This window comes from Agelaius phoeniceus, chromosome 6, assembly GCF_051311805.1.
Source record: "Agelaius phoeniceus isolate bAgePho1 chromosome 6, bAgePho1.hap1, whole genome shotgun sequence".
Lineage (NCBI taxonomy): Eukaryota > Metazoa > Chordata > Aves > Passeriformes > Icteridae > Agelaius > Agelaius phoeniceus.
In genome coordinates, this window is record NC_135270.1 from 54218670 (window position 1) to 54242850 (window position 24181).

The 24181-nt window shown below is 41.7% G+C and overlaps 1 protein-coding gene across 1 annotated transcript; it reads left to right on the forward strand.

Moving 5' to 3' along the window:
• The first annotated feature begins 23 nt into the window (after positions 1–23).
• Positions 24–23243, forward strand: TRMT61A (tRNA methyltransferase 61A). Its single transcript, XM_054635009.2, has 4 exons — positions 24–226; positions 2807–3171; positions 13008–13274; positions 21587–23243. Exons 2-4 carry the CDS (start codon positions 2841–2843, stop codon positions 21913–21915), a joined length of 927 nt encoding a protein of 308 aa, XP_054490984.1. The 5' UTR covers positions 24–226; positions 2807–2840; the 3' UTR covers positions 21916–23243.
• Positions 23244–24181: the final 938 nt, after the last annotated feature.

Here is a 24181-nt window from a genome sequence, read left to right on the forward strand (position 1 = left end):
GCCTTGATGGAGCTGAGGGACGACGGGCTGAGAGAAACAGACGCCTCAGGAGGGCTGCAGGAACTAGGTCTGATCGCGCCGGGCACAAGCGGCGGCGACTCCCGGCTCCAGGCAGGGCTGGCGGGGGCGGAGGCGGTGGGAGCGTCAGCAGCCTGCGACCGAGGCGGAAGAAGGCGCTGGGCGGTTCCGCGTGTGAGGAGAGCCGGGCCGGGCCGGGCTTGGGGAGGTAAAGGGCTCGGGGCACGGGGAGAACCGTCCCCGCGGGGACGCGGGGTGCCGGGGCCAGGGCGCTCCGGCCCCGGGGCCGTTACGGGTTAACGCTGCTCTCCCGCAGGCGGATGCCGCCTCTCCCCCCTTCCCTGCCCAGCCCGTGCTTCTCACCTGCCCGCCGCTGAGGTTCCCGGGTCCGCTGGCACGGGCCGATGCGCTGCTGGGGTGCAGGAGCCGCATTACCGCCCTCGGGATACGGAAGGGGCTGAGGGCAGCCCTGGTATCGGGGTCACCTCTGAGCGGGGGCACGGAGGCAGGGAGGCGGCTGTGCGTGCGCCTGGGCAGGGAGGCGGCTGTGCCTGCCGGAGGTTCCCCGTGCCAAGCAGCCAGGCTTCAGGAGGGGGCAGGGGCAGCCTGCCAGGTCCCTGTGGGAGCTGCTCAGGGAAGAGAGACGTGTGCCTGCCTTGTGATTGAAGGGAAGGCAGAATCATGTTAGTGGTTTTATTTGTGGGGCTACGAGGGATCCCCTGGGCGTTGGGTTTAGGTCGCTGCAGCCATGGCAAACGCAGAGAGAAGTCCTGACCCCGTGTCAGGCGGCGCGGCCTCAGTTTCCCGCGACAGCGGTGCTGCAGCAATCCCCTGAGTGCTGCCCGGGGGGAAATTTAACAGTGTGGGACCCTCTGCACTGCCAGGCAATGGAGAATACTGGAGGTGGTGGTGTCACTGTGCTCCTTGACAAGGGGGCGAGGAAAAGAAACTTCCAAAATTCCTCACAGACGCCAATTATACCCCAAGTGTGTGAATATAATGTAGCAGGTGAGGCCTGAGGGATGGGATGTCACTTGGGATGTCACCTTGCACTGACATGGATGGACTTGCTGGACTTGATGATCTAAAAGGTCCCTTCCAGCCTTAAAGATTCTGTGATTCACTGCTGTGACTATTAGCTGTGGTAAGTGTAGTGGCTCAAAGGAAGGCAAGGAAGCTGGGAACCAGCTGGTTGGTGTAATCAAAGGGAGAGGAATTCGTTCAGTGTTCCTGCAGGTTTGCTACAGGATTCTTTTGCACATGGGTGTAACTGCAGTAAATACTGTGAAAGAAATGGATTCCATTTGAGGTCCTTTCACATGACGCTTGTGAGAGCTGAAAACTGCACTGAATTAAAAGTATCTGGAATGAGAACTCTGAGTATCATTTATGAAAGATTAAGACATGAACATAATCATAGGGTGCAAGCTATAAAAGACAGCATTTGTTCTATCTCACAAAGTCCTTTATCTATACATTTCTGAATTCATGGGATGCTCTTCTTACTATTTCACCAGATGTCCAGACAAGCCTCCTCTGCCTTGGCATCTGAACACCTTATGCAATAAGCATGTCATAAGCTTTGGAAGTTTCAGCCACAAGCACATCTGTTTATCAACCTCAGTGCCTGCAGTGGAAAAATTATAAATCTAGCTGCTTAACAGTAAATTGAGCTACATGGAGCTCCAGGCAGGAACCAGACTACAGACACCAGACTAGACTTTGAGAACTGAATGTTTTTAATTGAAATGATGAAGCAGGACCAAACTCTTAAACATTCAACTCAAAAGTGCATGAATTCAGTAATTGTTCTGAAACTAAAAGTAACACTGCTTTTGATTCTGCCAGGGATGGTGTACCAGAAATCTGACTTTCAAAGCCTGCTGTCATAGGCTTTAATTTCTAACTTTAGGATCCCTATTACTTCATTAAGCAATTCTTGCATGAACTGATCAACCTGCAGCTTAGACAGTTAGCTGCTTTATCTGAAAGGCAATGTCAGATTTCATGGTAAGCCACCTTCTGATTTCTAGATTGTCTTCTCAAAGCCATCAAAATTTAATTGTAATTCTCTAAAACAGCTCTGAGACCATGGGGCTGAAGTGATTCAGCTGTTGGCATTAGCTTGCAAGTGGTTGTTTACATTTAGCTGGAGCAGAGATCACTTCCCAGACAATTATTTTGCACCCCCAATGGCAAATTAAAGGCCACAATATTCTTTTTTCATGTAGTTAGTCAAGTTTATGCATAAATTAATGCCCTTAGCCTATCTCTAAACGTTCATTTGGAAAACTTTCAAGTATACTTTTGTTAGTGATCCTAATAGCTGGTGACTGAGGTCCAGGCAAGTAGCAGAACGTCTTTATGTTGTAAATCATCAAAAAATAAGCAAGATGGGAGTAGAAGTTAAACTTAATAACATGCTCAGGAACTGTAATTGAACAGGGTGCTGAAATTGGTACTAACCTGCAGTAGCATTTTGAGCATTTACTCAGTAGCAGGCTGAGTAAATTACAATGTATTTCCTGATTTTTCTTTAAAATGTACCATAAACCAAGAAAAATACTTGTTATTTTCAAATCTGTGGGATCCTTCCATTGATTGTAATTGGATCAAGAGTACAGTGGAGAGCAGCTCCCTGAACTCCCTGGACTCTCTTGTAGCATCTTATTTGCACAGTGCGGTTTTGTTCTGTATTGGAGAAAATAAAATTACTTGGTTTTATGTCTGTAGGTTCAGCTCCACTGTGGTCCTGTGAAACCCTCCTGACATATTTATTCTTCTCTAGGTGACAATCATCAGCCAACTACAAGATTGTGACCATGAGTTTTGTGGAATATGGAGATACGATAAAGGATGGTGACACGGCTATTGTGTTCCTGGGCCACGAGTCCATGTTTCCTGTGAAGGTGCAGCATGGCTCTGTAACACAGACTAAGTACGGGGTCATCAGGCACTCCACAGACCTCATAGGCAAGAAGTATGGCTCCAAAGTGACCTGCAGTAAAGGAGGATGGGTGTTCATTCTTCATCCAACTCCAGAACTGTGGACCATGAATCTCCCGCACAGGACACAGATTCTGTATTCCACTGACATCTCCATAATCACCATGATGTTGGAACTGAAGCCAGGCTCCATAGTATGTGAATCAGGTAATAATTACTACGTTGAAATCCTTTTTTAGGAACTAACACCAACACTTTCATGAAAAAAACAGGGTTTTCTTTATATTTTGCAAAAAGTTGCACTTTCTTCCCACTGTGATACAATTTTCCCTGCCCACGTGTTGAAGAATTCTATGTCATGTGCACGTTATCAACTGTTTCTTGAAAAATTGATGCTACCTCAGCATGCAGCCTCATTTATGTGGGTAAACCTCTGAGCATGTGTTTGGTTAATTCATCTTAGAACAAATATGTAAACATTTTCATTTCCCTTTGCTAAAACTGTTGTTGAGTACTTAAAAAATGTTTGTAAATACATGATTTAAATCAAGATTCAGGCTTTGAATTTGCAGCTTCAGAGGATGTAGTTGAGATAAACTGGTGAAAGAGACTCTGGTGATCGGGTGTTGAACTAATAAGAGAAATAAATTGGCAGTATTTATATATGGTACCATGTAAATACATCAATTTCATTCTTCTTTTCCCAAGTGTAATCTACTTGTAGCACCACAACCTCATGCAAAATCACTGATTAAATACAATGGATGATGTGTTCATCACAGGGCTCTGGTTTATTTCTAAACTTGGTTTAATTTATTACAGCTTTTGTGATTTTGCTTAATTTGGCAGTAAGGAGAAAATTGACATAAATGTTATCTTGGTTACATAGAGTTTATAATAATGTCTTCATAACTTTATTACTACAGGCAGTATGAGGCTTGCTTCATTTGAGTGAATCTCTGTAGTTTGGAGAAATAGCAGCTGAGGTAGTTTGTCCTTGTTTTTTCTGGCTGTTGGAGCATTTTTTGAAGCAGTTTCATACACCTCCCTCTCAAGCATAGATATGGCAAAGGATCAGCATGATAGGGCTGTGATGCACTGTGCTTTCTTACATTCACCATTTCCTGTTCCCACTCATGCATAATTTTGGGCAGCTTTTCAGGCATAATGACCACTTTCCAACACAACTGAGACAGCACTTATCTCTGCACCCAGTTGAGAACCAGGCACTGTGTTTAGCTGCTTGCTGTACAGCAGCCCTTGAAGCAGGCAAAACCCTGTGCAGAAGCCTCTGATACTGTGAAAATAGCTGGGTCCTGTGAGTTTGTGATTTGGTTTGCGGGACAACCAGACATTTTTAGTTTTGTCATGGGAAGTTTCTGTATTCATCAGCTCTTCCCCTCCCTGCTATGTTTAGACAGGATGGGAAAAGTAAGCAGAAAATTATTTGGGGGGCAGGGGGAAGAGATTGGAATTGCTCCATATCCTGTCTCACTCAGACTAGTCAAATGTACAGAGCTGTATATAAAATATTTTCAATAATGTCAAAGGTGCCTGGAGAGGATGAAAATGTTTAATCTCTTGCTTATCTAAACATCTAAGAAATGGAAATACTTGATGATTTCCAAAAATGTTGTGAGTCAAAAGTCATAGCCACAAATCAATCCTTTTTGCTAAGGGGAATCTGTCCCAGGTTCATTTTCATGCTTGTACTGACATTGTATTGCAACTTCAGCTTTCCAGGCAAAGTGAATACTTTTACAGCTATAGTTATGCTTGTATTGCTTGCAAGGTTCAGTGTTCACAAAGAAAGGAAAGAAGAAAGAATACTCTAATAAATCCATCTGGCTAACTTTGAAGCAAGAGACCTTACTGCAGATTTACTGTGAATTAAAAACTTGACAGGTATTGACAATTGGACCCTGCAGTGTGGTGAGACCAAGACAGTGATGTAGCCTGATGTAGTGCCTGCTTTGTGGTGATGTAGTGCCTGCTTTGGTGCCATCCTAAATTCTGTGGTGTTTGGTGATCCAAAATCATTAGCTCTAGATCAGCCTTGTGTGGGCTAGACAGAACCAGCCCAATGGTGATGATTAGAAACAAGACAGGATATCTGGTATAGTAAAACTTGAGTCTGCTTCCTGCTGGTGCCAAGTTTAGGTGTATTTTAAGCATGAATTAGCACAGAGGTCTGTATTTTTTATTATTTGAACTTAGATATACAGTTGCTGTGTGAACTGGCAAGGCAGGCTCTGTAAAACATGCTGGGCTCTTTTCCTCTTGTCTTACAAACTCAGCTGTAGAGGTGTGTCCTGTATTTAGCCATTGTGAGCTAGCAGAATTTTGAATTGGTCTCCCCAGCTGTGAGAAGAAATGATTGAAAAAGTAAGAGGAAATACCCTCTGTGTTGTGTTGAAATGCTCTGAATATAAATGATCTTCTGCATTTGATTATAAAAATGGAGTAGAATAACCAGAAGGATTAATTTTATGTCACTTTAATTATATAGTTTAAATTGATTAGTCATTATTTGTCCTAAAAGATACAAACATATTCATATAGTTTTTACCATGTTTAATCATCTTCAATAAACACATAAAGAGCAAGCTTGTCAGCAGCACATGCATAATTAAAATGACCCAGGCATGCTCTGTTGAGGAGGCTATAAGGAGACTCTGCATCTACCTGATGTTTCATGGCAGAGGTGTAGGAATATGATCCTTTTTCTGTCTTCTGCTAATTTCTAATTTATAAAGGTATGTTGAGTTTTAAAACTGTTAGAACTGTTACTAGAGCTAAGATCTTTTTAAAATATTGGTCCCTGCTCTAAGAAATTCCACACTTGGATAGAGTTTTTAACAGCTCTATCTTTCCAAAATTATGATATTCAAAACAGCTGCTTAAATATCTGCTGTGAGTGGCCCAATAGTATGAAAGTTTCATTGTTGTCAGGTAACTCTAATAATCCCATTTGTGTTTATTGCATGTGCAGCAATGCCTAGATAAAGTAGAAGGCTAAATCTTTTTCTTCTGTCTCACCCCACTCTCCAAATCATCAACTTCCCAGGCTAGGCTGTCTGTAGAATAATTCCATTTGACAACTGGTTTTGAGGGGTTCATGTTTATTTTTAATACTATGAAACCTTTCAATTATTTTTTCCAAGCAAAATCCTTTTCTTTCCAGTCCCCACACATCAAGGCTTTTTACTGTTCTCTCTCCATGGTGAGATGTAAAATAGTGCCTGTCTTAATAGTACAGCATGTGAAATCTCATTTAATCTGATAAATCTCAGAAATATTTTGGCTTTGATGGAGTGTAGTATTTAGACAAAACATAATTTAGTCAAAAGTACTTTAACCACCATCCCAGTGATCCTTCAGCATTCACAAAATCAGACTCACGTGAGCAAAAACGTTAATTGGATTTTTTGTTTCCCTTCAGCTAAATCCCAAATTAAAAGTTGCTAAACCCTATTCACTGCTGCACTGCAATGGGTTTCTGAGCTGAGGGACTGGATTTCTGAAGGCTGAGAGCAGTGTTCTGGGTTCTCATAGTTTCTCAGAGAAGGAGTAATGGGAGCTGCCACCCAGCCTTACCCTAGAGCTTCTCAAAAACAATTATGAAATTTTCAGACTCACAGCCTGGGTATAGATTTTGTTAAAGAGTACACCCATTAAAAATTAATGAGGACTTAATGATTAATGGATACTTAATAAATGATTAAGAGTTTATTGTGAAGTCCCAGCAAGTCAGCTGTATGCTTATGACTCTTCTGAAGTGCTTATGGACTTTTTGACAAATACTGCTCCTGTCTTCATTATTTTTGTGTCATAAGTACATCTAAATTGTTTGCAGCTCTGTTTTTAGTGTAAAGTACGGATCAAAGTTAATTTGATTCTGGAATGTGTCCAAACTAATTATGTCTGTGTTTTATAATGTCTCCCTTATCTACCTCTTAGCAGCTGTTCAGGTTTGAGTGGGAGAAGAATTAGAAAACCTGATCCTTGTATAGGACCTCTTGAAGTATTAGGAAGGCCTCATCAGTACAAATGTCATAAACCACAACATTCTCTTGCCACACCAAAACACTGAACTGGTGCTGGGGCCCCAACAGAGGGGAGTAGAAAAGATGTGGATCTATTGGAGCAAGTCCAGAGGAGGCCATGAGGATGAGCAGGGGGCTGGAGCGTTTTCCCTATGGAGACAGGCTGGGCTTGTTCAGCCTGGAGAAGAGAAGGCTCCAGAGACACCTTACAGCACCTTCCAGTACCTAAAGGAGCTGCAAGAGAGCTGGGAGAGGGAATTTTACAAGGGCACTGAGTGGTAGAAAAAGGGGTAATAGGTTTAAATAGAAAGGTGTATTAGGAGGAAACCCTTTACTGTGAAGCTGCTGAAGCCCTGGCACAGACTGCCCATAAAAGCTGTGGATGCCCCATCCCTGGAGGTGTTGAAGCCCCAGACTAGATGGGTTTTGAGCAACCTGGTCTGGTGGAAAGGTGTCCCTGCCCCAGACAGGTGGGTTGGAACTAAAGAATCTTTAAACATCTTAAAGCCCAAACCATTCTGTGAGTCTGTGATGATTCTATGATTCTGTGCCTCTGACCACATGAGGCATCACTGTAATGTATTCAGACTTGTGGCTGTCATTAGCTGATGAGGAATGCTGTTCATACCCTCAAGTGTTTGTTTTCAGACTGTCTGGACTCACTTTGATCTTGTAATTTCACCTGACCACTACACTTAGCTCCGAACCTAACCTTGTTAACCATATTATGTTCATTTTGTAGAAGATTCCCTCCTAAAAAATTCAGACTTTTGAATCTCTAAGGAAAATGTATTTCTTCACTTGAATCTCTAAAGAAAAATTAATTCTTCATATTCTTTTTAGGCAGTGCCAGCCTTGAAAACCTCCCTACTATCCTTCCCTCAGCTCCTCAGTCTGGTCAGTGAGCAGTGGCCCTCTCTGACCTCCAGCCTGTTGCCTAAAATTAAAATGCCTGCTTCAGCATGGTGTCCATGACACATAGGCAGATAAGCTAATTTTCTGTCATGGGAACTTCTTGACTGCAAAGTGAACTTTTTTTATTAGGTGTTTTCTCTTTCATCTATCAGTTCAACTCCTTGAAATTCTCTCCCTCCCTCTCTTCCTTCTCTCTGTCCCTGCTCCTCCTGTGTCTTACCTCTGTTACCATGATTTGGACCCTTGGCTATCTTCCCAGGAAGATATTTGGGTTAATTTCCATCAAATGCTTAATATCTTTTCATGTATTCATTATAAGTCATTACACTAACTTGTCATGTAGAGTGAGCAGTCTTTCTGTTCAGTCTTTCTGTTTCTTGACAGATTTTAGCTGTGGAGTTGTTAGCTCTGTCTCAAGATTAATTTTCCCTTGGTTTTGAGGCTCCTTCCGTTCTCATGGCTGATTCATGACCTATCTTACTCTTTGCTAGGACTAAGTGGTGTAGCTAGGAGACAAATAGAGCAACACTGTCATTGTTTTGTTGTATTTACGCATTTCAGAATATCTTAGGTAGCCAAATTATGCATCAGAAGCTTAAGCTCTCCTAAAATGTTACTAGATATTTTAGAGACCCAGTATTAAATAGCACTTTGCATGCTTTTCTTTTATTCCTGTTTCCAAGCAATATGAACCTTTTTATGCACTTAAGAGCTTATTCAGCTTTATTCCAAAATACTTTTGCTTACACACAGCTGTACACATCTATAAATCCTAAATGACAATTTGAAGCTCCTTTTTTAAAAAGAAGCACCACGATGAGAAACTTGTAGGGAAGACAAGCCAAGCAATAGCCTGCAAAGAGAAAATGTAGTGGAGCACAGAATCAGGTCACTTATATTTATGGCATGGGTAGGATTCCAGGGGATTAGACAAATACACTGTGCAATAAGGAAACCAGACTAACAGAAAACAGTGTAAAATGTACTTTGTATCCTGTATGAGTTAAGTGCTGTGCTTGATGCTGTGGTGACACTCAGTCTTGGCAGTATTCTGTACATGCTATATTTTTGAACAGCTCAGATATTGTCCACTTCAGCTTTTGAGAAGGTGAGAAGTTATTTTACCTGGTCATTGTTTCAAGATGGCTGAGGTGTGTGGAGGCTTCTCTGTGGAAAACCTGTCACTTGAATAAGCAGAGAGTGAGAAGAACAGATCTCTTGGAGGTCAGGGCAGTTGAGAAGTCAATCTGATCAATACTTGCTTGTCTGCAAATCAGAAGGAGCTATCAGTAGGTGCTGAGCTAGAGCGTTTTATACAGATGTCCACTTGCTAGGACTGAAATCCTAAAACTGCATATTTTAGGAGAGGAGCAAAAACATTCCCTTAGAGCTTATATGTATCAGAGAAGGAGAATGTCATGTGCTTGAGCCCAAGAAGGAAAGAATACTGCATCAGTGTGCAGGGCCATTAGCCACCTAAATCATGGGTGTAACACAGGAGCTTAATTCCTGCCTCTGGAGTGAAGTGGAGCCCATTCCTGGTTTACTCTGTGCTGATCCCCTGCACAGTGCTGCCTCCTCAGATGTTGAGCTTTGAGAATGGCATATTGGGGCCCCTGCAGTGTCTCATTAAATGCCTGCAATGCAGATGTCTGCTTTTTGACTAAGATGTTTGAGATCACAGAACAGTCAGTGTAAAAGAGCATCACATTTTCCAAGTGAAAATTAGCAATGACATAAGTGCTCACCTAAGTGAGCTCTAAAGCAGCAGCTGTGATGTTAAGGTTGTCTTCAGTACAGTTTGAATTGTTGTTGTTTTACTTCTCTACTGTAGAGTCCATTCATGATTAAAACATGGTAGTCAAGTGGGCATTGTCCTGTGGTAGAGAGCAAACAGTTCCTAAGACTATTTATTGTGCAGGCTGTCAGAAAAGGAGCATCCTAGTGTAATAATTATAAATTAGTTGTTCTAGTTGTCTTACCTTCTGCTTTCTAGGTCATATCAGAACACAGACATTTCACTGCACCTCTATGAGAAAGAAAATCCACTGGAGTTCTTCCAGTTCTGATCTTGCCTCTTCTGATACAAAATGTTAATTTTTGAGTATCCAGTTTTTTGGTTCAGGTAATTTGTATACAGGTAGTTCAGATATGCTATTTCTGGTTTGGTAGCATTCTACTATGTCTGCAGTAGTACTCCTCGGGTTTTGTTGCTGCCCTGACTGATTCTGTATTATACTAGGATACATTTCATTTCCCAAGGAAACTTGTACCCAACTAGAACTTACTCCAAACTGAGTAAGACTCTTTGAGTCATATTTTGCTTTTTATCAGTAGTGATTTTGAAATAAGGACAAAGAGAAATTGAGATGGTTGCAGGAGGACAAAAATGTTGAATGCTGCAGATTTGCAGGGAAGAAGGTGAATATAAACATTCATTTCCCTTTCTAGAACATCACAAAAACAGAGGGTTGAACCCCTGCCTTGTGCAGACAGTGCTGATTGGGCTTTAGGGCTTGTGGCAGGTATGGACTCATGCCAGACTCATGTTAATGGATCACATCAAATGTGCTGATCTATTGGGCACATGAGAGTTAAGGGTCATCATCATGTCACATGTCTGGGTTCAGAATATATTTTCTAGGAGAGATTTTTACAATAATGGGTGATTCATAACCATCTTGTTTCCTGCAGTTTTGATAGTGTTGTCACGGAGAAGACAGGCAGCATCTTCAGAAATACTCCCATTAATAATATTAATGTGATAGAATTTGATAGGTTAAAATGTGATACATATGTATTGTTCTCATGTTTGTGGTAGCCAGTCAACAATAAATAATTCCTGGCAACCTTGCTTAACAAAAGCTCTGTCTGTAATATGCCTGTAAGTGGTGACTTCCAGTATCTTGGTTTTAGTTCAGGGTTTGGCTTGGAGTGTTTGTGAATAAAAGAGGAGTTTTAGAAAAGAAGCCAAAAAATCTTAATGGGTTTTCCTATGGAGAAGACGAATAGTATCTTCTGTGGTGTTTTTAAGAGCAGATTTAAAAGGAAAGTGATTAAAAATGTAAAAGAATATGAACAAGGAAACTGGATACATGCACAAGCTGCCTCACTCTTCTGCTTACAGCCCAGGCTTGTTCCCTTCTTCAGATTAGCAGGGAGAGATGCAAAAAGTGTGCAGCACTACACATTTGAGAGGTACAATGATTAAATTTCCTCATTTTACAGTAGTTCTCAGTTGTGTAATCCTCCCTTTTGGCATGAACTGCAAAGGCAGAATTTCAGTCTTTAGCATCCTGGGAGCAATAGTTCCCTGCTTTTGTCATTAAAAACCTATCAATGGAATACTATTCCTTTGTTATGCACATATATCATTGAGTTTTCACAACTACATGGCTGCTGTGCTACTGTTACTCCTTTGACTAAGGCAAAGTTCACTTTGACATTTGGATCCTTCAAGTGCTGTGACAGGGTGGCTTTTGCTGTATGCACATGTAGGTGTGTTTTGCTTTTTGTTTTATTTTAATACCACCTTGAATGCCTGTACTTTGACTTTATTAAATACATGTGTGTAAATGTTTCTCTCTTCTCTTGGACCTCTCTGAAGGCAGTGCTAAAATGTGTAGCTCCTGCACCGCTGCCTCCCTGTGTGCCGTGCTGAAGCTGCGGCGGTGCCCGTGTGCCCGCCGGGGTCAGAGCCCTCTCCCAGGGGAGCAGGGGAGCGGTGCCCATCAAACCTGGGCCCTGAGCTCTGTTTACAGTCTGAATGCGTCCCCTTTCAGAGCTGTCGGATTAAATGCAGGGCCGCAGCAGTGTTCCTCCCCTTGTGGGACTAGAGGGCAAGAACCTGCGATCTGCCAGTGAACTCAGACTTCCCGGATGATTATGGAAAGCACTGCTCCAATTAAGCGGCTGTACCAGCCCCTGTGCCCCCTAATTAATTTCCTTTCTACTTGTTCCTGAGCTGCTGTACTTCAGATTCTGTCCTTTATATGTTTTTTAAGATTTATGCTAGCTGAAAGGACTTGCCTCAGGCTCAACAGTCATTTAAAATAGCTAGAAATAGATTTTATTTCTACAGGAGAAATGTGTTCTAAGCACAGGATTATGAATCAATAAACACAGAGAATTCAGGCTTGCTGTGGGGTTTTGAATTTGGGGGATTACTCCATTAAATGCCACTTGAGTGACTAATTTGCAATGGGAATTGGTATATGGGTGTTTTCTTAAGTGAAAATCTTTGTTATTAGTCATCCATCCATTTAATATGCCAATGGATCATTTAAAGTAAGTTTCCTAAATTATCTAACTAAAACAAGGAAAAAAAATCTTTGTATTGTCAGTTCCTGTTTGTATGTGGTAATTGTAGTTACCTACAGTTGTGTGATAGATTTTGTTAGACTAAGTTAAGCTTGTGTAGGTGAGTATGTGTGTAAGTGACCTGTGAAAACAGCTGTTTGATCAGTGTGGCTGCAAGGAGCCAAGAGGCCTTGGTTTGGGGTAATTCCAGTGAGAATTGAGGATGTCTCTTAAGAGATCTGTGCAAAGTAAACTGTATCCTGAAGGCCATTTGTTTGCATGGATATTAATAGGATTTTCAAGCACGGAGCCATGCCAACATATTTTCTTTGTTTAGTAAAGTATAAGGTTTTGAAAATCCATTAAAATTTGCCTTAATCTCTTTTCACCCTAGAAGAGTCTGACACTTAGAAAAAAACCTCTCCAGTTCATTTCCCTGAATTTTTCCTGTTGCATTTACTTCCTCGTGTTCTCTAGTGGCAGTTGTTAGAGCTATAGCTGACCCTTGGCATTAGTTTCCTCCTCCAGGGAGACAGGACAGACCCTGGGTTTGCAGGATTTTGTAGTGAATGCTTTGAGGACCCAGAAGACTGTTTCCTAGGACACCTAGTCCCTCCCTCCTTGTGCAGGAAGGACTGTTCTCTTTCAGGAACTGAACAAGTGGTTTGTGTTCGTTTGAGTTTTGAACAAGTGTTCCAAGCAGGAAGATGAAAGCAGAAGACTTTATAGTTCTGATGTTTGTCCCTGACAAACCCAATTTCATGAGTTGTTTGTCTTTCCTAGGTACAGGCAGTGGGTCCCTCTCCCATGCTCTGATCAGGACAGTGGCTCCCACCGGGCACCTGTACACAGTGGAGTTCCACCAGCAAAGGGCTGAGAAGGCGCGGGAGGAGTTTCGGGAGCACGGGGTGGAGCACCTGGTCACTGTGACCAACCAGGATGTCTGCAAAAATGGCTTTGGGGTCTCCAACATTGCAGATGCCGTGTTCCTAGATATTCCATCTCCATGGGAAGCCATAGGACATGCCAAGTCAGCATTAAAAGCTGAAGGTAACTGCATTTTTCTCTTTCTGTTCAGGAAGCACTGTGCACATATCTCTGCCTTTGAGCCATACACTAGATGTGCTCCCTTCCCTTATGTGATCACTGTTCTCAAATGTCAATCTCCAGGCATTTCTAAGGCTATAAAACCTTCAAAAAGTGTCTTCAATTTACAGTGGAAGATTTGAAAGGAGAAGAACAATTTTTTCCTGCAGGCCTGTGAGAATGGCTACAATTAGCATGGGCAGTTTATAAAAACTCCTTTGAACCATTCTCAAGTGCATTTTGCTAGATCTGAGGTGTGTGGGAAGCAGAAGTAACAATAAATGCTGAAAGCAAATTTCTTTGGCAATTCAGTAGAAAGGTGTTTGTATAAAAGGTGTTCAGCCTCAGTTCACATCAATCATTGCAGATTTGTACCCATTTAACAGAGCACCCCAACGGTAATGTTAAAAAAAAATGTGGTCACACTTAAATATGCTTGTCAGTTTATGTCCTAAATCTTTGTGATTGGAACTAATGAGAAGTTTGCCATTGGATGCAGTGGGAATGGAACATAAAGGATGTTCTAGCTTATGCCAGTTACTCTGGGATTGTGACAGCAAGTGAAAAGTGATGTTGAGATTTTGCACAGGTTTCATCACTTTATTATATCTATTTACCGTATTGAAAAATAAGCTTCAGTGAATAAATAATTCTTTTATCCTGGAATAAGTTTTAATTAATTTCATAATTGTGTGGATCTGAATTAACTTTTGCCAAATTGCTTCCATCTACAAAAGTAACTTCTCTAATCAAGAGAGCATGGAGTGCTGAACAGTGTCCATGCTGGGACATGAGTTTAAAAAAACTTGATTATGTGCCAAGGCCCAGTTCTTTGTTAAAATATATAATCACAGGCTGGACTTGAAGTGAATTGCAAAGTCTTGGTGAAATCACAAGATTGAAGCTTGTTCTTAAAGGTCACTGAATATGCACTGCCTTGCTGAGTCAGGACCAGCCCTGCTGTTAGGGCTACCTCAGCTACTACTGATAATTTTCTAGAAAGCTTTGTGATACCCACGTAACACACTTCCTTTAAAAAGTGAATAAATAGAGTGAGCCTTGTTAGCACTCTGTACCTGCAATGGTTACAGCTCAATTTGTAGCAGCTTTCCAGTGTGTCCTGGGGGGGAAGAAAATCACTGCACTGTACATGCCCTTCCCATGCTCAAATTATCTAATCTAGTGAGCACAACACTCAGCTGACTTCCCAGCTTAGAAGGCGCTGCATTGCGCAGTCCAATTTGAATTATTTAAGTGGTGCATGCTTAGAATACTAAGCAGGGCTGCTTGAACAGTTCCAAGTTTTGAATCCTTGTCTCACTCCAGCATTTGAAATCCTAGAAAATGTAATACAGTCCCAAACCGGCCATACCATCTGGCTATGCTTTTCTGTGCTATGCTACAAGGTTACATCTGCTTAGGCAGTATAAATAATACTTCAAAATCCCACATTTTTGTGTTTGTGAAGTGGCGTCATTCACTTTATGAGCCACTCAAAAGGGGAAGTTGCTGATCCTTGCTGCAGTTTTTGCTGCAACCAGACTCCCATGTCTGAGGTCTGGTACTGGGCTAAGGCTCCTCTTTTGGGCAACTTTGTACCTGAATGAATAGGTGCCTTTTTTAAATTTTGCTATTTTGCATATAAACAAAAACTGGTTTTCACATAAAATATAATTGATTATGGTAGTAAAATGTAAAAACTTAGACACTTCCCTGTTTTATCCTGAGTCATGTGGGTAGTTTTATTGTGGATTTTTTACTGCTGTTAAATCTAAAATATGGCAGAAGGTTATCTGTAACTGCTTCCCTTTCCCTACCACAGGCAGATAATTTAATAGTGCTCCTTTGTTTTGTTTTCAAAGAGTTAAACCTCTTCTGCAGTACAGCCTGTGCACATTCTGCTGTTATTGAACCCTGTTCCAGGGTTGATGTAGTGATAAAGCATCACTGCAGGAAATGAGTTCCACTCTTTTCTGTCCACGCCCTCTCTCTCAAATCTGGACAGGGTCACATTTGAACCATTCACACTGTGGGTTTTGTTGTGATGTGCTCTGCGAATGTCACAGCTGTACTGCCAGATAGTGGTAATTTAGTCCCTGAAGTCTTAAGGTATTTTGAATAAAATGAGAACTAAGCAAATTCTATATATAGCATTAGCTACTCTCTTCCTTAAAACCTCCATACTCACAATAGAGTTCAACTGAGAAGATATGGGAGAGTTCTCAGCCTTAACCAAACCTTATGAGATCTGTGTTTTCTCTTCCACTTCAGCTCAAGGTCCTGAATAGTTGCTGCTCTTAGTAGGCTGAGTGTTAATGATCCTGTGTGCAGAGTGCAACTATCACTCATGTTATGCCTTGCAGGATGCTGTAAATACACTGCTTGGAGCAGCTTGGCCTCCCATTTAAAACACTGCCAGCCTCTGAAGAGCTGAACAAATAAAATGGCTCAGTAGGTTTGTGACTGGAAGGTTCTTGTTCTCTGGTGATGCTTCAGGTTTGCAGCTCAGCTGCATCCTTTTGTGCTGATGTCACCAGTCACACTTCCAGCAGAAAAGCTGCTTGTAGCATCTCTGAGGCACTGCTGCACTGCAGAACTGCCTTTCATTTCCAGACCTGCACTGTTTTTCTTCTGCAGCATCTGCTGATTAATGCTTTTCTGTTGTCATAGCTGCTGTTCCCAATATCTGACCTTGGTGGTTTTTGCACAGTTGACATTAACCCCTTCAGGCTAAACTTTTAAAAATTAGGAAAATGAGAAAATTGTGAGGTAACAAAAATATCCTCAATATTCTACAGTTCTTAAATGCCCTGAAACTTTTGACTCACAGTCATTTCTCAGCTGAATACTGTAGTGCTTTGAATATAATTCTGCACCCACCTACTCTACTCTCATAAATACTGTCTATTTCTTCCAAAGCTGTGGAAGATGAGGGAGAAACCCACTGGTACAATAATTTTCATACAGATTTTAAATTTTCAGGTAGGGGGATGGAAAATTACAGCCATGTATTAGGGTGGATTAGCCTCTTATATTTTAAGTTGCTCCTTATGGTGTTTAACAGTCTGAGTCACAAAATTATTAAAACCACCTCTCTTTTATTTCCTTTCTTTCTTTAAAGATTTTACTCTTTAATTCAGATTTTCCATTCCCTCTGGAGCATCGTGAAGCCCCTAAATTCTGAGTTTATCAAATTGTGATCCTTGAAAATAACTGAATCAGGTAACATGGTGCTGTTAATTCTCCCCCCAAAACTCTGCAGATAAAGTTCACTTTGAACATCTCCCTCTTTGGACTCTGCACTTCCATGCCCATGTAGGAAGCCTCACTGACTATTTTTCTCGATCTCCAGAGGAGATCCCAGTTTTAAACCAGACAGGTATGGCTTTGAGGCACAGCTTCTGTCCCTCACCATGTGAAGGACTTGGACTCCTAATTCACCCCTAGCTTGGGTCTGTCAGGGCTGGGTAGGTCAGGTGCACACAGTGGGCCTGCCTGAAGTAGAAGTGATTCTTTCACGTGTAGAGAGTCAAGCAGAAGGATTCCTGCATCAAAATCCTCACTGTGGAAGGCCAGCCAAAGCTACTGGCTTTGACACAGTTTGAAGGAAGTAGTTTGGGATGAAAGGATGACTAAAGAAAGTTGTTAGGTTTTCTTCCCCAGTATGGAGCTGACTGATTCTTTAATTTCCTTGTTACATGCTTTTACCAGCCCATAATAATGAGCAGGAATAAATTCCTTTTGAGTGATGCACCTACAAGTGCAGAGGTTAAGGTCACATTTGCAGAAAATCACATCAAGCTCCTATTAATGAGCTGGCAAGTGATTTAGAGAAAATTCTCTTTTCTGAATCAAGAAACATCCTTTAATTTCTTCCAACAGCCAAATCCTCTAATTTCACTTGTCAGGGAAGCTACATCAAATCGCCCACGAGCACACGCACTTAAAGGACATTCTGTCCCCTTTTGCAGAGACAATATTTTTGTCACAGAGTAAATGCCACAGTGATGCTGCTCAGTGACTCTCCTGCCTCACCCCTACACAATGATAATGCCTGTGTGGTTTTTTTTTTTTCTTCCTTGAGATCTTTGTAATGTAATCTTCCAATTATGACAATGCATTGAAGTCCCAAAACCCAAGCTGTGTTCTTTTGCCAGAGGTAAAAATGTTGTGCTGTGTTCTTTATGTCACAGAATCATTCTAAAATTACTATCCCTTTTCCCTAAAACTTAATGGTGCTGCACTACATGTGCATCATCTGAATAATACTGGGATGATGAAAGAACCTGTCAGAGCACTTGTAACACATACAATAACCTACAAAAATAAGAGCACATTTCTTGGACTTGTTTTCGGTATCATAAGCACACACTGGAGTTCTTGGTTCTTGTCAATTAACAGCACTAAGATTTTCCACACTTGAAACCTAATGCACTCAATAGCTAAACAGAACTGGTAGAGATGTTAGTCCTTGCTCAGACAAACCACAAACAAAATTGTTTGTTAGAGTTGCACAGGAATATTCTGGCAACTTTTGAAGCACTGGCTTCTTGTAGAGATGCAATGGTGGGTGCCTCAATTACCAATTAGATAAAGTCTGTTGAAATGTACAGTTCTGTGTGGATGAAAATCTTCTGCTTCCCTCTTCCCTTAAGCTCACTTTTCTAATCATTCCAGTCTGAGTTTTACTTCCATTTTCATGTCCTCCCAACCCTGTTGCTGGTTACAATGACTGCCAGGACTGTGTGGGCTTGTTCCGTGCTATGGATTCAGGACATTTAACCTCTCCATTAATGCTTCAAACTGACTCACTCCCTGTAAAACTGAAGGTAGAAAAAAACTTAAGTCTTTCATACAGTCTCATTATTCTCTTCTCCTCAACTGTAGCACTTGTCAGATGCATTATACATGAATAAACACATTTTTAGACAGCTCTTGAGATCAAAAAGCTCACACAGCTTCCCAATGTGAACAGGATTAATCTCTCATAATTACTATATCAATTTATGATGACACACAGATCTCATTAACCAAATTTAGGAACGGTAGCTCTCCTAAAAGGAGAGCTCTGAAAGAACACAAACCCAATTTGTACAAAAAAGTTTCCATTCAGATGTTTTCACTGCTCTCTAGTCTAGTCCATCCCTTTGTGATCCACAGACAGAGCAATGTGCCCCAGGGAGGAGAGGGGGGAGTTCATGTCTTTTCTTCATTCACTAAGGAATCCTTGGCAGGGCAAGACAAAGCAGTGCACATTCAAGTCCTTTAAACCCTAGCCTCTTGCATCTAAAGGACAAGAGGGCTCTCAAAGAGTCTGAGAACTGTGGATGCTGAAATCTAGATTTATATTTGTTTGGTGATTGTGACAGAAGGGGTGCTGCCTGGCTGGTAGTCCAGCTGGGTACAGAGGGCAGCCCTCAGAGTGCAGAATTCAGAAGCATCTGCTCTCTTCAAGATGACAATGTCTCTGCTCCTGGGACAGATGAGCCTGCCCTTCTGAGTGCTCTGGTTTTCTACTTTTTTTGGTTTTTTTGCTGGTCTAAACACACCACAGGAATTGAAACTTCCAAATGTTTCTATTTTAGACAGCCTCTCGCAGTCTGGAACTGCAATTTCATTTTTGCCTTCCAGCCTTCTGCTAACTGTAGCTTTCCAGTCTTCACTCCTAATATCTGCTTAATCACATAATTCCAGCCTGTAGCTGCAAGTCAGATCTGGCCTGCCTGATGGTGCAGGAAAAAGCAGAGGGGACTCCTCTCCCACTTGTTAGGATCTGTAAGGACAGCTGCTTGATGGGTTTGCTTCTAAGCCCTTTGTGGGTATATTTATTTGGGAGGGATGTATAAAAATAACGAGAACTATTAAAAAATAACGAGGCATGAAAGGGGAAAACAAAATTGACTGAACTATTAAAACCCATTGCATGGTCTCAGGTAGATGGAATACCAGCAGTTCACTGTTTTCTCATCTTTCATACCTGAGAAACTTCCAGCAGTGCAGGAAGTAAAGTAATATTTTTTGTGCTTGCCTTCTGGATATTTGCTACTGCAAGCAAGAGCTTTCTCCCTATTAAACGGCTTAAAAGCCTGTTTTCTGTAACCCTACTTCCCCCAGCAGTTGTGAGGAGGCAGCCTGATAAATCTTCACCAAGTTTGGTGTCGATGTGCTGTGCTCAGCTGACCAGCCCCAGGCAAGAGGAAGGGTGCTCTGCCTTTAATTGAAGGCTTGACAAGAACCGTAGGTGGCTTTGCAGCTTGTATGGCAACAGCTGTGTGCAGGCTTTGAGTTTTTGACTGTAAATCCAGAGCATGTGAATTCAAAAGCTTAAATGTATCTTCAAACCCTTACAATCAGAATAAATAAAAACAGGCTTCCTGTAAATGTAAATATATTTTGCTTTCTTTATTGCAATATAAAACCTCAAAACCAAGAAGCCTGAATGAAGTAGTAGTCTCTGGTCTCTCAGATTCTTGCTTTGCAGACAAAGAGTTATTGTGAGCTGACATTTAGTTAAGTCAGACATTTGTTCAGTTCCCTACAAAATAAGAATATAAATTCTTTCTTTGTAACATGTGTGCATCATAGTAGCTTTCTCATTATGTAACAGAATTTTTTTCCTGAGCTTTTCTGTTTTACATCTGCAACCACAGAGTAGAGTGTGTAAGTTCTTTGGGCAGAAAAGATTAGCTGTCAGATTCAGGAACATTTTGGTAGTGCTGGCCATCCTGATGAACATACAAATCTAATTTCATGGGAGTTAATGGGCTGGGCGTGCAATTAAATCAGCATCAACAGACTTGGTTCATAAAGACACATACCAGCATTAGTTTTGCAGGTGATTATTAGATTTGAGTTTTAATTGTCACTCCAGGGAATTACTTGTCCAGGGTACTTTGTTCTAAAGATTCATGATAAGAACCCCTTGGTGCAGAGACTTTATTTGAGGACTAAAATGAAATCCTGCTTAGCGTATGGTGGATTAATGGCTGTGGAAAGTGTTCTTCCCCAGGCAGTACCAGCACATCATTGCTGCACAGTAACTGGAGTGCTACAGTGACGCTTTCAGACCTGATGCTTTCTTTTTTTAGAGATCTGACTTTAGAAACGAAAAAGGAAAAAAAAAGGGTAGTTTGAGATAAAGCAGGCTTCATGTAGTCCTAGCATTGCCTCTATTTTTAGCAGGATGCTTTGCTCTGGCTTGCACGGGTTCTTTAACTGCTTAGATGGCTGGTATTGGAAGGTTTGACTGGAGCCCAGGAGAGGACTGGGGAGGAATGCAAATCAGGTCAGCAGGCATCTTCATCTAATTGTAATAAATGAAACAATAGCTGAAGCTGCATTGCCCAGTGTTCCTTCCTCCTGCACAAAAGCTTTTCAGGAAGGGCAGTTGCCTTGGGGGACACTGTGTCCTGGGTGAAAGCACATGCCCTGGCCTTATGGCAGACAGTGTCCTTATAATTCTTTGATCTGATTTGGCTGTGGCTTTTCAGAGTAAATCTGAATCATTCTATTCTCAGCTGTTAAGGTGACATTGTAGCACTTAGAAAGGTGTAGGGGGCCTATTAATAGCCCGTATTAAGAATCAAAAATCAGACCTGTGCATAGACAAGGAGACAAGTGTTACTGTATCACTTCCAAGTCCCATCCTTGAGTTTTACAACATTTTGCTGTAAGCCTGCACGATGTGATATCCAGTAAACTTCAATGCTCAGGAGACATGCTAGTCAGCTTGACTAAAAGGGTAAAGCCTTAACAGCACTCCATCTATGGCCTGGAGAGCTGCCTTTATTCTGTGCACGCATACCATGTCCTCAGCTAAACACAGCCTCTTTGTCAGGGGCGTGTGTGCAGTGCTGGGGCTCCAGCCCTGGGCAGTGTGTGGAGAATGACTTCTAGCTTTGTGTACGTGCCAGCTGCAGTTTGGTGCTCAGTCCACAACAGTGGAGAGTGATTCCAAAAGAGTTGCTGCTCTAAAAGGATCAACTTTAACAGTTTTGCTGTGAGCAAATGTGGAGGGCAACATTGGATGTGGAAGATGAATGAAGTTGCTGTTGTTGTTTTTAAAGGGTCTGAAGCATCCTGTGGAGTTGTCCGTGTTTGATTTTGTGCTGACACTTTAAACCAACAAAGTTGCCATGTGAAGATTTTCTTGAAGAATGTTTCCACTTTGTCTGTATAATAGTAATTCTGTGGGCATCTGGGAGAATTTGAAAAGAGATGAAAAGTGCTTCATTTTGGCTTTTGCCCTCTTTTCCACTACCTGTCTTATTTTGCAGGTGGCCGCATCTGCTCTTTCTCCCCCTGCATTGAACAAGTTCAAAGAACCTGCCTGGCCATGGAAGAATCTGGTTTTACAGAGATTAACACCTTGGAAATTCTGCTCCGAGTGTACAATGTAAGGACAGTTAGCCTGCAAATCCCTGACCTTGGAAAAGCAGCTGAGGATAATTCTAGCCCTGGCTTTGACAGCAGCAGCCCATCACATCAAGGCAGCTCGTGTGCTAATCTGCAGCAAGGGACTGTGCAGTTCAAGAGTGGTGTGCCACTCAGGGAGGTGGTTGGGCACACTGGGTACCTGACCTTTGCCACCAAGAGCCTGCTCTAGTACCTGCCCAGTTTGTGCAGTCTGCAGTGGATTTGTGTGTATTCTGTTTTCATGGCTCTTTTTTGTATGGCATCCAAAGTTTTACTTGTCAGGGAATTCCATATATAGTCAGATTTGGTTGGAATATGCTTTGTTTAAATAGCACACAAGCATTAAGCAGAGCAGCATCAAGGGAATGCTGAAACTCTGGAATGGTGCTCCACTTGCTGTCAGAAAGAAGATAAATTAATAGCAAATGGCCATTCACTGGAATGTGCAGAATTAAGATCTCTCATAAGAAAGCAAAACAAACAACAGACAAATTACAAATAAGTTGGATTTTTTCCTCCTTTTTTTCTGAATTACTTTCCCAGGTTTATGTTTTTATTTTTTCCTAGCACCACTGGACACTATTCTTTTAACTTCTCCAGTGTCTGTGTTGCTCTGAAGAATGTGCAAGTGCCTACTTCCTCCATTTTAGATAAGAAAGTTCCAAGATTACAGGGTTGCCAGCCCAACTGTTCACAGAATCAGTGTTTCCGTGGAATAGTGTTCCAGAGGATTATTGGCAACACTCAGGAACACAACCTCTTACTCCATTCCAGGCTGGCATCTGCAAATCAAAGTTTTGACTACACAGAGGTCAAAGAAGTGTGGTAATTGTTGGATTTAATTTAAATTGGTATATTGTGCTCATCATTTTGTAGTAGAAATTTGAACCTGGATCCATACGGTCATGTTCTAACAGAACAGCCACTTTTATAGTTGATGAATCCACTGTGAAAATTAACTGAACAGCTGGCTAATACTATCTGACCACCTCTTTGTAAGTGGTATGGATGAGGTTCCAGTTGTTTGGTGGTTTATTTCCATTATGGTGTATTGTTTTCCTGCAGCTGAATGACAGAAAGATTGCTTTTGGCAGGATTTCTGTCTCCAAATTACATCAATAATGCAAACTTAGTAAAATCCTCAACCAACCTCATTAATTAAGTTTTCGGATCATTTACTCTTTGGTCTTCCATACAGAGCTGGTGGGTGTGATGAACTGTTTGAATGCTGGATTAAATTTTGTATTTATAGATTAAAATAATAATGCAAATTTATTAAAGTTCCTTCTTTTTTTCTTATTTAATTTTTAATAGTAAATTCACAAATATTCCTATTCCAGCAACTAGTGCTGCCACTCAAAGCATTTAGCTGTGCCTTGCATTTAGCTGTGCCTTGTATGTACCTGAACTTATTGATTGCTGTGCAAGAGAAGCAGCCATTCATAAAGTGCTGCCTGAACATTTAAGCTGATATCCCTCCCCCTTTCTTGACAAAAATAAACAAAGCTAAGCTTTTAACGTGTTTCAGCAGAACGCTAATCCATAACGGTTTAAAGAGAGCTCAACTGATCACGGCTGCAAAGATAAACTGTTGAGCAGATTAAAGGCAGAGAGCAATTCTGTTCAGCTAAATCAGTTATGTAAGTTGGCCTACAACTGCAGCATTTCCCCAGAAATTATGGGAAAGTTCCCTTTCTGCTGCTGTTCGTGTTCTCCAGGCTGTGCTGCTGACGCCGTGTGTGGGGTTTGGTGGCTGTGTTAGAGTGTGTGTGTGTTTGTGTGTGCTGGGATCACCACCCAGCAGCACAGCACAGCACAGCTACTGCCAGACTCCAGAGGAAAGGATGGGGAATTACAGCCACAAGGTTCTCCTTAACTTCCTTCAAGGTCATCATCATTCACTAACAAGGGGGATCCCCAAGCTTCTCCAGGGATAATTCCAGCCCCAAACTTGATTGGTCTTTCCAGACAGACCTTATTTTAAAGTAATGTAACATCTAAACAGGACTAAAAAGGAACAAAGTCACATTTCTGTGCTACAAATAGATGTGGAATGGAAATACCAATGTGTCTTCCTGAAGTTTGAAACAAGGCTGATGCCTTTTTGCCTACAAAGCCCAATTCAAAACCCCTTGAAATAAACCACTGACTTTGCTTGGTCCCATATTGATTTGACCTCTGCTGAGGAAGGGCAAGCATTGCATAGAAGAGAAGGATTTCATTTCTGTCTTTGCAATATTTAAAAGGCTTTCTGCGTTTTTGTTGCTGATGGCAGCCACGGCCAGCAGCACAGCACCACTTCCTGCTGTTGCTTTGTTGTCAGGGTCACAGGGAGGATCCCACAGTGTCCAGTGTGGACAGTACTGTCCTGACAGACCCCTCACTGTTTAATGCTGCTTATGGCCACCTGTGTCCTACATTCTGGCTGCACTCCCTGCCAAACGTGGTAGATCAGA